The 15,395-nt window shown below is 46.2% G+C and overlaps 1 protein-coding gene across 9 annotated transcripts in view; it reads left to right on the top strand.

Moving 5' to 3' along the window:
- Positions 1-15,395, top strand: part of PALD1 (phosphatase domain containing paladin 1) — a 200,005-nt gene that overhangs the window by 90,273 nt on the left and 94,337 nt on the right. For all 9 annotated transcript variants that reach the window (XM_075000268.1, XM_075000271.1, XM_075000274.1 and 6 more), the window contains 6 exons: positions 2,531-2,695; positions 3,425-3,585; positions 4,309-4,384; positions 6,006-6,157; positions 7,637-7,733; positions 10,257-10,361. In XM_075000268.1, coding sequence (XP_074856369.1) covers positions 2,531-2,695; positions 3,425-3,585; positions 4,309-4,384; positions 6,006-6,157; positions 7,637-7,733; positions 10,257-10,361 — 756 coding nt within the window. The remainder of the gene's footprint in view (positions 1-2,530; positions 2,696-3,424; positions 3,586-4,308; positions 4,385-6,005; positions 6,158-7,636; positions 7,734-10,256; positions 10,362-15,395) is intronic.

Here is a 15,395-nt window from a genome sequence, read left to right as displayed (position 1 = left end):
TGGGGGGCCCGGAACTGAATGCAATACTCCAGATGAGGCCTTACCAAAGCTGAGTATAGGGGAAGAATAACTTCTCCAGATCTGCTGGAAATGCTTCTCCTAACGCACCACAATATGCTCTTTGCCTTCTTGGCTACAAGGGCACGCTCTTGGCTCATATCCAGCCTCTCATCCACTGTAATCCCCAGGTCCTTTTCTGCTGCTCTGCTACTTAGCCAGTCAGTCCCCAGCCTGTAGCAGTGCTTGGGATTCTTCTGTCCCAAGTTCACGTCTCTGCACTTGTTCTTATTGAACCTCATCAAATTTCTTTTGGCCCAATCGTCCAGTTTGTCTTGGTCACTCTGGACCTTGTCCCTGTCCTCCAGTGTATCTTTGTGACTTCCTACTTAGTGTCATCTGCAAATTTGCCGAGGGTGCAATACATCCACTCATCCAGGTCATTAATAAAGATGTTGTACAGTATTGGCCCTAGAACTGATCCTTGGGGCATTCCACTTGAAACCAACTGCCAACCAGACACCGAGCCATTGACCACTATTCGTTGGACCCATCTGTCAAGCCTGTTTTCTATCCATCTTACAGTCCATGTATCCAATCCATTCTTCCTTAACTTATGGTCAAGAATTTTGAGGGAGACAGTATTTGGTAAAGGTATATCACATCCTTTGATTTCCCCATGTTCACAGGGCCAGTTACCTCATCATAGAAGCTAATCAGATTGGTCAGGCATGACTTGCCTTTGGTGAATCCATGTTGACTACTCTTGATCACTTTCCCCTCTTCCATGTGCTCCAAAATGGATTCCTTGAGGATTCCCTCTATGATTTTTCTGGGGACTGAGGTGAGGCTGACCAGTCCATAGTTCCCTGGATGGTGCTTCTTTCCTGTTTTAAAGATGGGCACTACATTTGCCTTTTTCCAGTCATCCGGGACCTCTCCCGATCTCCATGAGTTTTCAAAGATCATAGCCGAAGGCTCTGCAATGATATCTGCCAATTCCTTCAGTACCCTTGGGTTCATTAAATCTGGACTCATGGATTTGTGTGCATCTAGCTTTTCTAAATAGCTCTTGATCCGTTCTTTCCCCACTGAGGGCTGTCCACCTCCAGGAGCCAGGACATTTCCCTTGCCCCCACTGTGAACGCCCATGCCGTTCAAAGCTTGGACTCCTCAACCACATGCGAGTCCACAACCGATGAGCCTGTGCAAGCTCAAGACATCATCGTCGGACACAATGGACTACCTACATACAAAAGAGATTTGATTAGCTACCAAAAGACAGATTTTAAGTGATTGTAAGTAGCAAGCATAGAAATCAATGTTGGTTAGCCATGAAGAAAAATATATTTGCAATCTGAGGTCTATAAACAGAATTTGAATCAAGCAATGTCTCACCTTGACTTTTGGTACCTTCCTAAATAAACTGGCTAGCACTGCCTTCTGTCCCAGGAATACCCTCCCCTGGTTCACAGTCTCATCATCCAGCCCTTCTGCCTGGTGTTGAGGTCTGTGGGGAGTGAAGCCAAGACGTGATGTCACTTCCCTTCTTTGTAGTTTCTTCCAGATTGCAGGCAAGATCTACTCTTTTTGGGGGAGGGGTCCACCCCCACTGGGGAAGTGTTCTCCATTGTCTGCGTGTGCTCTCCGGGAATAAGCATCCTCTGCAATGATTGCTGAGGGAGTGGATTCCGTTTAATGGGCCATCAGCTTATCTGGCTCCACAATTGTTGTACTGACAGTCTGGGGGTGTTCCCAGCCTCACAACACATTTCTACTGGGCAGCCGGCAAAACTTCATAATTTCACATACAACGATAGCACACACGAGCCAGCCAGACATCAGTGTTCAGCAGATTCAGACTTCTAAAATAATGCTGCACAAGGCTTGCTTTGTACAAAACGTGTCATAATTATATGGCAGTGGTGAACATGGGGGATGTAGGGTGCTGCTTTGAGGTACAGAGTGTGATGGTGGGAGCAGGGTGTGGGTGGGAAGAATAAAATAACTCTAATTTATTTGATTTGATCACATAAGCAGGCTAACGCTGTCACTGTACTCAGTGCCCACAAAGAAAGTGCTGAGGTCTTAAGCACAACTAGAGACCCAGCAGCAGCTCCTCTTGCAAGCGGAAGTTGGGCTAGAGGAAAGTTCTAGGCAGAAACGTGCAGTACGCATCCAAAGTGTGTAGACCTGTGGGGACAGGATTAAAGCACATGGTCTCAAATTCCTCCTAACACACAAAACAAATCATGAAAAATAACACCCCAGTGTCTTTAACATCTTCCTTGAACACTGAGACCTTCACTCCCCCGGCTCGATGGGGGGGGGGGGGGAAATGACGCATCGGTATGCCTCTGTCTGGGTTAGTACATCATGCCTACCACTATGTGCCTCACAAGGCTTCAACACCAAATTCAGTGTCTGTCTAGTTTAGTGTCTCTAGATGCTGAGCTCAACTAGGCATTCCTCTACCTTTTGCAAAGCTGGCCTGGTGGAGAATGTTGGCTGATGTGTATCTGTGTCTTTTTAGGAGTGCATCTTCTTCTGCGTGCGCGAGGAGCCTGTTCTGTTTCTCCGCATGGAAAACGACTTTGCACCCTACACACCCAGAGGAAAGGAGAATTTGCACGAAAACCTGCACAGCCTTCAGAGAGGGGTCACAGTGGAAAACATGGAGCTTGCGATTCGGAAAGAGGTGATGAGGAGGCATAAGGAGACTGTTGCGCTGTATGAAATGTGGGGCCTGGGCTGTCAGTTCTGGTGCTGGGGCCTGGGCTGAACTGAGCATGTGTTTGGAAGGAGACGGGGACAGGGACAAATGATTGGTACCAACTGGTAATTCCGATGCTCTGTATCGGGAAAGGTGGGTTTTCTGTAGACGTTTTTTCACTGTCCAGTGGGAAGTGACCCTTGGGTGAGGCCGTGATTTGTGTGTATATAGTATGAATGAACCCATTATGTGTAAAATAATTTCTCAACTTTATTTGGTGACTTTTAGTGGCCAGAAAATAGAGGCTAAAACCTCACAAACTCTTTGTTCCTGACCTGAAAAATCCATCTTGCAGGAGTTCTGACCCACAGGCACCCACCCTGTTCCATCTGCACAGCTTTGCCATTGTGTCTCTACTAGTCCTGCAGCTCTCTCATTTCTGCTACTTCAGTTCTAGATGTGCACACAGTTTTGCCAGTTTACCTCAATCCTTATGTGCCCGACGGTTGTGCCAGATTATGCAGCATGAATAACTGTCTAGCGACCAGTATGTTGAGGCCGGCCTACCTGCGTTTTTCCTTTGTACAAAACGGAGCAATGTGTTTATCCGAGCTGTAATTCCCATGAACTGCTGTGTCGGTGGAGTTGAAAATGGGGATTGAACAGCAAGGCGATTGGCTTTAAACAAGGCTTTCTTGTATTTATCTCCTGCAGCTCCATGATTTTGCCCAGCTGAGTGAGAACACCTACTATGTCTATAATGACATTGAGCACTTCAAAGATGAGCCACACCCTGTGACCATCCAGCGTGAAGAGGACATCCATGTGACAGAGGAGGTGTACAAAAGGCCCATCTTCCTGCTGCCATTGTACAGGTAAACCACACACACATACTGCATTCCTTGCCTTTAGATTGCCCACATAGCTTGGTACCCTCTTCTTTTTATTTTCTGCTTTTTTTTTCCTCTTCCTTTGCATAATTATTTTAACCAGGCTTCTATTTATGCCATAGCAAGGGATCCAAATGAACAGACAGTCAGCTTTTCTCCTAAAGTCCCTGAACTGTAACAAAGACCTGGTGTTCGATTACTTCTGGATCATATTCTCAATCTCCCAGAGGTCACAGGTTCTGTGGTTTCAACATGTATACTTAGATGCTGGCAAAGGGCAGGGAGAAGGCTTTGGCTGGCCGGAGAGCAACACTAATGGGTTTTGGGGAAAATTCTGTCCAGTCCACCGTACTGGAAGAATGGAAACACTGTTATACAACGTCAAGTCTGGAAGCTGTGAAGGGAGGGAAGGCGACACAGAGAACCTCCCCTCATAAAACCATGCTGTTCTCAACCAGAGGGTGAATGGTAGAAGCACTCTGCTTTTATGACATATTGAAAATTCTCTTCTAAATTAGAAACACAGTAACACTTATTGAATGCATAACTATTTTAGAGTCACTTTAAAGGAGGCCCTCTCACACATCAGAACGCTGCGTTTCCATTTGTCCATGCTCTAGGAATTTATTAGTGTGTAAAACCTGCTTATTTTCAATGAATTCCTTTCTGCTCACATCCTGATGAATGTCTTTCTGCTGCATTTTGCAGGTACCATCGGCTGCCATTGCCTGTAGATGGGGCACCTCTAGAAGCACAGTTTGATGCTTTCACCAATTTCCTTAGGGTAAGGACTGCAGGCTGTGGCACCTATAAGGTGTCTCACATCATTAACAAGTTGGAGGGAGTTAAGTTAAAATAGCAGATTGCTGGCAGTCTTTCTGATTATGCTAGCAAGAAATTGCTTCACTAAATGCCATCTACTTGTTTATTTCCCTCCAGAGAAGCTACTCAGTTCAGAGGCAGGATCTGATTTCCAGTGAGGTTCCTGTTTCTCTTAGCTAGATACCCTCCTGAGATAAGGCTTATAGATGGTAAATGACTTGGTGAAGGGTGCGTGATGAGTCAGTGGCTTAGCATGGCTTAGGGCCAGGGACTCCCCTGTGTCTGATATGTTAAGCTGAAGACCAGTGGCCTGCTTAAATTAAATTAATTTAATTTTAGTTGCCAGAGGTCTACATCCAGTTCTCAGCCTGTTGGCACGCTCTGTTTTTAAATTTTATCTGAGGCTTCTAGCTTTGTGTATCTGGCCAGAAGTACAATGCTAAACCCCTGTGTTTCGGGAAGGAGCATCTGTCATGATGAGCAACACTATGGCATAGCTGGATCGAGTCCAGTCCCAAAGTGGCATCTAGAGTTATTTGTGGGGTTGACCCAACTCTGACTCACAAGCCTCCTGCATGAGAGATGCTGAGAGCATAACACTCTGGCCCTTCATCACAAAGTTCTCAGGAGTGGTCATTTGCCTCCAGGGTCCTTGCAAGGTTTTGTGGGTCTCAGGAATCACGGCTGAGATATTTTATGTTACTGATGCACATCTGGCTTGGATTCATACTGGGCAAAAGTTTTCGCTGTCTCGTGACTGTTCGTTGGCTTCTGGATTGAGTTGGAGGCCTTAGTTTTGTTCCTGGTTAACAGTGGCCTTCTCCTGCCTCCCCAGCCAGCTGAGACTAACTCCTCAGAGCGATGATATCAAGAAGCACCCTCTGTAGCTCTGCACCCATCTACTATGTGTTTCAGTCCCTGTCCCACTGCACCAGGATTCTCTATGACCATGAGTCATCACAACTGGCCCAGGTCTCTGTATGAGTCATTAGCTAACAGCAGATGGGACTTTGATCTTCTCTTGATGGGCCCTTTTTCTCTTTCTTGGGTGGGATTCTTTTGCAGGGCTCAGATCCTGTTATTATCTGGCCATCACAGTGCTGCTGGCAGCTGATCATTCAGACAGGCTGGTTTCAGGGACTGATCCCATTGCACCCCTCCCGCCCACAGTCACACTTTTCTCACTCATGCAAAAGAAAGCTCACGCCAGAGAAAACAATTTCATTTACAAAGGAACAGCCAGGATTTCTTATGGACTCATGGTATCCATACACAATTTCTTATTAACTTATAATACTTAATATAGACCTGGCAGCTGCTACAAAACACAGCTTACAGAAAGTTACAGGACTTGAAACCAGCAATGACTGGACTGAGCAGAGGCTTTATTGATCTCCCTTTGTAATGATCTTTGAGATCTCAAGATGGAACTATTCAAGCACCAAATAATATGAATTTAATGTTTGTCTTATAAATGTGAGCTGCACTGGATAGTCTCTTGGCTGTTTGCATGTATTCACTGTGAAGCATTTTATAATGCTGTGTGTGTGAGATGATACGATTTGTGTCTATTTTATTTAAAGGAGAGTCCAAACTTGTTCGTGCTCCAGGACCCCAGCAGACCACCTCCTGCTTTACTCTTCAGCTGCCAAACTGGCGTTGGCAGGACCAACCTTGCCATGGTCTTAGGCACTCTGGTGGTTTTTCATCGCAACGGAGCATCACAGAAAGAAGAGTAAGCGTGCCCTCTCCCTCCTCCCCTCCATTGTAGAGAGCAGGTGGAATCACATGGGGCTAGGGGAGGCACAGTGACTTCCTTTGGTACCAGAGCTGCTTAAATAACTAACTTGATAAAAACAATCGCCGCTGTCCCACAGACCTAGCGCTGCCTACATTGGGGCTTGGGTTGGTATAGCAGTGTTGCTCTAGGGGATGTGGATTTTTCACACACCTGAGCTACACAGTCACACCAAGTAGTCCCATAACGCAGATGTGGCCTTAGTTTGATCTCTGTGGTAAGAGACAGGCCGACTACAGGCTCACTCAGCCCTGCACCGGGGATGTTCCACCATGGCTTTCTCCCCACACACCCTGCTCCGGAAGCCAGATACAGTCTCTCCCATCACTCTAGCCAAGGAGGGAGTCTGAGGCGAGTAGGTGCTCTGGCGTTTGTATTAGAGACTGGGAAGTGGCTAAAGGTATTGATGATTTCATTATATTCCCATTAAATAACATTATGGGCTGGGGGCTCCCTTGATTAACATATAAGGGAGGGTGGGGAGTGCTCCCTGCATTATCACTCTTGAGGGCGTGGGGGGGGCTCTTCCCCACAAGAGCACCTTCCACCCAGTGCCTGATTCACTAGTGTCCCCGGGGAGCTTGCACACCAAATTGAATAGTGGCCCCCAGCCTGCTTACAGGGCACTCCCCTCTTTGCACTACTCCAGAAAGGGCTGCTTTAGGAGTGAACATCTCCACTCCTTCTCCCGTCTTTCTGCGGTAGCCGCAGCTCAGACTCACTGTGGTCACTGTGTACATTGTGACAGCAAAGTACACCAGCCAACAACACCTCCTGGAGGAATGCAGACATTAAAAATACAGGCAGTGTGCTCATGGGGAGGGATTCTAACTGTGCATAATATAGAAACACTGCAGTCCAAAGCATGGCTCGGATGTGGGGGTGGACTAGCTCAGTGGTTTGAGTATTGGCCTTGTAAACTAAGGTTGTGAGTTCAGCCCTTGAGGAGGCCATTTAGGGGCCTGGGACAAACAGATTAAAAAAATCTGTTAGGGATGGTGGTTGGTTTTGCTGAGAGGCCAGGAGACTGGACTCAATAACCTCTCAAGATCTCTTCCAGTTCTCTGGGATATGTATATCTCCATATTTTTTACCCCTGAAATCCAAAGTCATTTGAAGTACAACATTTTGCATCTTTGTGTGTTTGTGTTTGCTGGAATCATTCCTATCTTTCTGGATATTTGCTGTTTTCAACATAGAGCACAGCTCTCCAACTGTTAGAATCTTGTTCAAAATGGATGACACTTGTCAGTTCAGCTACTATATATATAGCCATGCCTGCTAGGTTGATTGGGTGAAGTTTTCTTTAAGATTTTAAACTGGCATAAATGGAAAAGAAACACAAAAGCAGGGAGAGAAGAGATGAAGGTTACTATAACTTCAAATGCACTGTTTCTTTCCTTCCCTTTTTTACAGCCTCCCACATCCTGCTAGTACTTTATCTAGGGACAGATTTCAGGTGATTCAGAACTTTATTGACATGGTACCAAAAGGCCAACAAATTGTTGAAGAGGTAAGTGTCTGTCTGTCTAGGCTTACATATCTCACGTTGGTGGTCCTTCGGTTATTTAGCCCTTGTATGGAAGGTGCGCATCCTGTACCCCCACGCAAGACCTTCCACATGTTCAGCTTCATAATGCAGTAGAAGCTGTGTTATCCAGCACTTGGATAACCGGCACATTTGATTAATTGCAGAGGTTGGTTGATCAACCAACCACCGGGGCTGGCCTGTGCCGGCCTGAATATCTGGCACATTTTGTTATCTGGAAACTTTGGTTCCCCAGGGATGCCATATAATAAAGCTTGTACTGTATGACATTAGCAACAGTTAGGGTTTAAAATTAGCTCTACTGATGGGCCAGGGTTTGTGGTACAGCACTGGGTAGGGGCAGGCACGATATAGCCGGTGTGCCGGATCTAGCCCTCCGTGCCTTTGGATCTAGCCCACCGTGCCGGGATCCTCAGGCAAGCTCCCTGCCGTTCAAAGCAGCTGGGTGCTCCATGTCACCCTCTGCACTGTTTTTTCAGGTTTGTGCAGTGCTCCCACCCCCAGCAGCACAATCATTGGAGCTCCCATTGGCCAGTTTTCCACCCAGTGGGAGGTGTACTGATTGTGCTGGGTGTGTGAGACGTCCCCCCGCCCCCCACTTCCCCGTGCAGTGCAGAGAGGCACACGGAGCAACCAGTTGCTTTGAGCAGCCTGGGGTTGTGGCAGGCAGGGAGCTGGGGTTGGGAGTTGCCTAAATAAGCACCTCCTGGGCAGAGCCTGCCTCTGGCACCTCACCCCCTCCTGCACCCCAACTGCCTGCCCCAAGTCACCACCCAAAGACTCTGTCCCCCACTCAGGCCATAACTCCTTCCCAGACCTTACCCCCCTCCCCAGGCCAGACTCCTCTCTTTCACTCACACCCCTTTCTCAAGCCTGCACCTCCTGCTGCACCCCGCTCCCCTGTCCCAGGTCATCACCCAAAGCCTCTGCAACCCCACCCCCAGTGCCCCTGGTCCAGGTCACCCCCCACTCAAACTCCCTCAGAGACCCCCCACTCTCTCCTGTACCCCGAATTCCCTTCTGCACCCAGCCTCCATCCCAGACGCCCCATTCCCTCCATCGAAAAATGCCGTTCTTGACCACTTTCCAAAATCTTGGCGTGCTCCCCCAGCAAAAATTATTGCCCACCCCTGCCATAGTGGGACATGCATGACAAAGAGCTGCCAGTCCCAGCACAATATGGATTTCCCGGTATTTGAGATGCTTACATCACTATTTCATCACCTCCTTTTACTCTAGCTGTAGACAACTGGTGTAATGTGTTCCCGCTTCGGACGGTAGGGGGCACTGCCATGTGACGTGTGCTTTGTGAGAAGGGCTTGGCTAGTGTTCCCTTGTTCCTTAGCCCCCTCATAGGCGTTGTGCCAATACCTCATTTCCTCCTGTGTGAGGAGGTCAAGGCACAGCTTTCTTCTAAGCCTGTAAGCATTGCTCTGTGGGAAACCACCTAATGTTTCAGGTGGGCATCCATAAATCAGTACATGGTTTGCCGTGGCCCCAGGAGGGAGTTAAGACCTTTGACATGTCAGCAAATTTGTTGCTTTAACAATGCCAGTCCAATACTACCAGTGCTACCCATTAAATGTGGATTCTGGATTACCGGAGTAAAAGTGCTTACGCTGCCGTAGCTTGTTCTGCTCTGGGATCAGCGATAAGCTATACGGATATAAGGCACCTCACTACTGACATCTGTGTGCCTATGCTGATGGGGTTGTACTGCTCTAACTGTGCCATGCCCTGACAATGCTGGCAAAAATCAGACCCTTAACTGAAATAGCCAGTAACATTTTCAAAGGTGGACCAGGCTGCAGACTGTACCTATACTTGGATATGGGACAATATAGCAGCAAAACTCTCATAGGGTAGATGGAGCTTACATCAGTAAAGATGCAGTTTTGCTGTCTTAGCTTATTCCTGTGCTCTCCCTCCTTTCCCTTTTTGGGTGAAACGCAGCTTTGCTGGGACAGCTGCAGCTGCATGAGAGATTTTGCCCGCATGCTTGTCTGTCACAAATCACAGCTCATTGCAGCCCTGACGGACATAGTTATGCCGGTAGAAGTCTGCAGTGTAGCGCTGACCTCAGTCTCAGTTTCTTTCTCATTAGGTCAGAAGCAGTGACCAGGGATTACAGCAAAGAACTGTGGCACTGATGCAGCTTCTTTTGTCATCCAGCTCCTCCATGAGAGGGAAGAGGGCGTGTGCACACTGTAGCATGGATTGTATATAGGCTTTCTCATTTCTTGCCCCACCAGAACATGCAGAGGAACCATGGAACTTAAAAGCATTATGGTGTTGCCAGTCATACTGTAGGCAACAGGACAGCTTTCAATTGATAGATCACAAATGAGTATGCTCATTGAGGAGACTATGAAAATGACATGGGTGAGGGGGGCGGAGGGGAGAGGTAGAATCAAACAGGACATCTGGGAAAGGGTGAAATCTCATCTCGTGCCTTCAGTTACTGAGTTCCCTTTTCACCTCTCCAAGGTGGACAGTGCTATTTACTGCTGCTCTGAAATGCATGACATGAAGGAAGCCATCTATGAGTATAAGAAGAAATTGGAAGGGCTTGGAGAAGATTACCAGATTCAGGTACGGTAGGGAGACAAACTACAGAAACATGTTGCCTGTTGAAGAAAATAATTTATACTGTTAAAAAGAAATGAAAACTCTAGTATGAAGAGAATAGGCGCTATTTTGGGGTAAAATGCAAATGGGCTAGTGCATGTGATTTACTTACTTTTAAAAAAAGAAATCTAGGGTGAATTTTGTGCTTCTGAAAGTTTCCAGACTGATAGCTCTCCTTGCTTCATATAGCATTTTAAAGAGTAGCTTGATTATTTTTACATGAAGAATTTCCTGGTTTCTGACTTAGGAAGAGCGACAGTCCATCCTGAGATATCAACCTCTCTGGCAATACCTGTTCTTCTTCGAGTAGTGTCCCCATGGATGCTCCACTCTGGGTGTCGGTGCATCCTTGCACCGGCGCTTGGAGATTCTTCCGTAGCCATGGTTTCCCACGCATGCATAGAAGCACCTGCTCTTGCTCTCTGGTGCATGCGTGGCACGGGCACCTCAGTTCCTTCTCTGCCATCCTCGGCTGCAGACAGAGTGTTGCTAGTCTCTGCAAGAGAGTTGAAGGCTTGTTAGTTAGTTTGTTCATTCTTTAGCTGTTCCCTAGTCCAAGTTACTTACACTTGTTCTATGTGATTTAAACTAAAAAAAAAAAAAAATTCTTCGATCATTCGTTAGATTTAGTGTGCTGTGTCACTGCTATGCCGGGCTCCCTGTGATTCAAGCTGTGTGCCGCCTGCAAACACGCCATGCGTCCTGCATAAAATGCCTTGGAGAAGGCCACCAAATGCAATCCTACATCCACTGTTGCAGCCCGACAGCCAGAGCCTGTAAAGATTGGGTTAACAGGCTTAAAACTTTCCTCTGTGAGAAGTCCTTGCAGCCTCTGGCCTCGGATAAGCCAGCAGTTCACGTTATGGCCCAGGATGAAGACTCTAAGCGGACCCCCAGCTTCAAAAGGGTCTCCCGTTGTTGTACCAGGTTCCTTTCCTGCCCATTCCTGGCCTCCAGCGCTGTCTGTACAGGCTGTACCAAAATGGAAAACTATCCCGGACTGCCCTGCTGGCAATGACCAAATGGGTGCATCCTGTGCTGAAATGAAAGCACACGGCATCGATTTCGTTGGCAGCAGCAATGCCCACGGCACTGGCAAGCCCACCGTCGGCTAAGGCGTGACAGACCCCTCTAGCGTATGTGGTCTATTTTCTGGAAATTACTGATGGATAATAAACATGATCTTCTTCATGGAATCACTTTTTAGAGCAGAAACGTGCTTTTAAATCGGCACACAGGATGGCTTAGTGAATAGGTCACTAGACTAGGACTCAGGAAACCTGGAATTCAGTTCCTTGTTCTACCACTGCTTTGTTGAGTGAGCTTAGATAAGTCACTTGCCTTCCCTGTGCTTCCTTTCTCCAGTTGTAAAAGGTGTATAACAAAACTGAACTCTTACATAAAGCACTTGGAGACCCTTGGATGGAGGGTGTTGCATATGAGCTAAGTATTGCTGTACTTCTAATTTTCTAGTAATTCAAACAGACTGTTTCATAGGGAGTAGTCAAGTAGCACTTTAAAAACTAACAAACTTGACTACTTTTTGTTTTGATAGTATATAGACTAGCATGGCTCCCTCTCTGTTACTGTTTTGTAGGGGTTCTTGTCAGTGTCATACTGAGAGTTCAGCTCTTCAGTATGACATGGGAGTGAGAGTGGCAGCTCTTACCTTGAGTTCCTGTCTTTTATTCCAGTTTATAGGAAAAGTACATTCAAAAATATGGACGAATACTGTGCTTGCGTTAACTTTTCTCAGATAGTTCTGCCACTGCTTGTTCAAGTCCTGGACCTTTCTGGAGTGGAGGCTGCCTCTTGTGCCAAATGACGTAGTTCTTTTTGTGATGTGGACATTTGAGATGATCGTGCTCATTTTACTCCGGCCTTGAAGTCTTTGACTTACATCCCCCAAATAGAGAACTTGTCATTTATTAGAACCAATTTACAGGGTGAACGAAGAATTGAAGAAAGGGGGATGGAAAGATGGAAATGTTTCAATTTTCCTTTCGAACTCTGCTATGCCAGAAGATAAAAGCAGGATGTACTATGGAATTCAGGTGTAAATGAGAGACAGTAAACACGGATGATGTATGATAATGCTCTTAGATTGTGGTAAAAACCAGAAGACCTGTTCTTTGCCAAAGGTTTGTTCTGAAATCAGAAGGAATGTTCCTTTCTTTTAAGAGAACATTTCAGAAGAAGAAAATTTCATGCCTGCTGCTGATGTGTTAATGTAGCTGTCTGAGGTGGGGTATTGTGTCAAAATAGCCAGATGTGGTTTTTATTTCTGTCAAAAAGTGGGGTGGCTCTGAGAGAGGAGGCTTTTATGACTTTGTATTATCAATGAGGTGCTCTTTACTTTGTTTCCAGGTAATAACACTAACTTGCAGATGGCCTCAGGATATATTTGTGATGTCTTTATTGTTTTCAGGGTATTGCTAGTGGATGGGTGACCACTGTAGGAGTGGTTCCTTTTGTAACTGTGTATTTGAAAGTTGTCAGGAGTGCCTAAGGATGGGAAATGCTGTTTTTGGTTGTAGAGAGCAGGAGTGAGCAAACTTTTTACATTGGGCTCAACTTTTGGTCCTTGCAGTTAGCAGGCTCCCCACAACCTGTCTAACATAATCCAAAGTGATGGAAATTTCAGTTACGTTTATATGAAAAATAAACCCTTTTGTCATGTGTAAGAAAATGTGTCAAATGTACAGACTTTATTAATTGGTATATAAATGTGAATACACAGACATAAAAACAGTAATATATTTCAACACTTTAATTCATGAGATGGATGATCCTGAGCCAATTGTACTGCACCCCCCTTGTGAAATTTCTTGCCCCCCGAGGGGGTCTGCCCCCCATTTTGCACATGCCTGGTACAGGGCACAATGGATCACATGGTAACAATGAAAGTGTGATCAGGATTAAGTTGCAAAGGACTTGATCTGAGCAAAGGGAAGATTGGAGGTATAGCAAGAGGCTGATTTGGTACCACCAGGAGCTAATAATGACCTGAAAAAGGAATTCAGTAAAATGTGGAATCTTGAACAAATTCCTAAGCATAAAAGAACGGTGACGGGGTGTTGGGATAAAATCTGAAAGGCTAAGATGCAGAATGAGTTAAACCTAACGGGGGGCATAGAAAGCAAAAAACATGATTAAAGAAGAATATTAAGAGGAAGGGAAAGATATTACTTAGTGGAGAAGCAGAGCTGATGATGGATAACACCAAGGAGGCTGAGGTATTTAATGCTTATGTTGTTTCTGTCTTTACTGAAAAGGTTAATTATGACCAGATACTTAACACAGTTAATTTAACAGCAAAAAGGATACCAATCCTGTATAAGGAAAGAAGAGGGTTCAAGTATGCTATACAAAGCAGATGTATTCAAGCTGACAAAGCCTGATAAAAATCATCCTAAAGTAGATGAGGAAGTAGATGAAACAATCTTGAAATGTTAGAGATTATCTTTGAGAACTCATGGAGCGTGGATGTGGCCCCAGAGGACTGGGGAAGGACAAACATAGTAAGTAGAGCCACTCCCCAGGTCACAAACATCTGACTTATGAACATCTGTGCATAGAAATGAAAGCTCCCTTGTGACCTATGGGGAGTAGGCAAGAGACACAGGTGGTGGTGAGCAGAGCAAGTGCTGGCCGGAGGACTCTGAAGGAGCCAGAGGTGGTTGCACAGTGCTCAGCTGGAGAAAAGCAGTGCTTTGAAGGGGAAAACACTGCTTCTCTCCTGCTGCTGACTTCATGGCCACCCCTCCTCCTAGGGAGTTGTCTGTCATGTGCTCATGCTGCTCACTGCCTCCTAGTGTGCAGGGGCTGGGTGCAGCCCACAGGAGTGGGTGGTGGCCAGGGAATGGGGGTTGCTGAAGTTGGTGCTGAGCCCATGGGAAGGGCGAGGGGTGGGGTGGGGTGGGCCACAGGAGCCAGCACAGAACCCATGGAGGTGGGAGGATGGCAGCCAGGGGATGCCCAGAAGTCCCTCCAGAATCGCCACCTACCTCCTCATCCTCGTCTAATTAAACACCAGTATTCGTGGTAGGTTAAAAAACAATTGCTACTCTTTTCCATTGCAAATATACAGCATTTCAGCAACATCATGGGTTAAATGGACTTTTAGGCGCTAGTCTGAGAGTCTAGTCACTGTGTGAAGGAAACTGCAAAAATGGGTGTCATCTTGTGTCAAATGAAGGGTTAGCTTTTGTGATGCAGACACTTGCCCCCCCCCCCCGCTTCCCCAGCCCCCAAATATAGATTAAAAAGTCTATCAGTTAGTGGTTACATTCTGTCATTACAAATCTGGCTTTGGCTAAGTGACCTAGAAGTTATCTCTGTGTACTTTGCTACCAATCCCCTGAGAGGGCCAATTCTCAGCTGTTATTAATTTTGCCACCTCAGACTGTGCCTAGGCATTTTGTGTGTGTGTGTGTGTGTGTGTGTGTGTGTGTGTGTGTGTGTTGAGGGAGTTTACAATATAATAAATAGATAAAAAGAGAGAGAAACTTGTGATGGAGTGTTTTGAGAAATACATCAAAGAAAATGAAACAAACAAGCGACCTGGGAAAAAATAGCCCTGATACTGGTATTTACATGAATGAAAACCTGACTTAGTCCCACTATTACAGACTTCGTTCTTCTTTGAGTAGTTGCTGATATATATTCGAGTTAGGTGAGTGCGCCATGTACATGCACAACCGTCGGTAATTTTTTCCTAGCAACTAGCCAGTCAGGTCGACTGAGAAGCCCCCAGAATTGGCACCTATGTGAAGCCTGTATATGATGCAGCCGACACGGCACCCCTCAGTTCTCTACTTACTACCTGTGCTGGCTGCTTAATTGTCCTAAGCGAGTACCTGTTGCTATGCCACAGATCTCTAGCCTTTTCTGTGCAAATAGTTGTAAATAGCTGTGTTTGAACCAAAAATAATGGTTAGAACATAAGAACAGCCATACTGGGTCAGACCAAAGGTCCATCCAGCCCAGTGTCCTGTC

This window comes from Carettochelys insculpta, chromosome 7 (assembly GCF_033958435.1).
Source record: "Carettochelys insculpta isolate YL-2023 chromosome 7, ASM3395843v1, whole genome shotgun sequence".
Classification (NCBI taxonomy): Eukaryota; Metazoa; Chordata; order Testudines; family Carettochelyidae; genus Carettochelys; species Carettochelys insculpta.
Note: the sequence above shows the minus strand (reverse complement) of the source record. Positions and strands in the feature narration are given on the sequence as shown.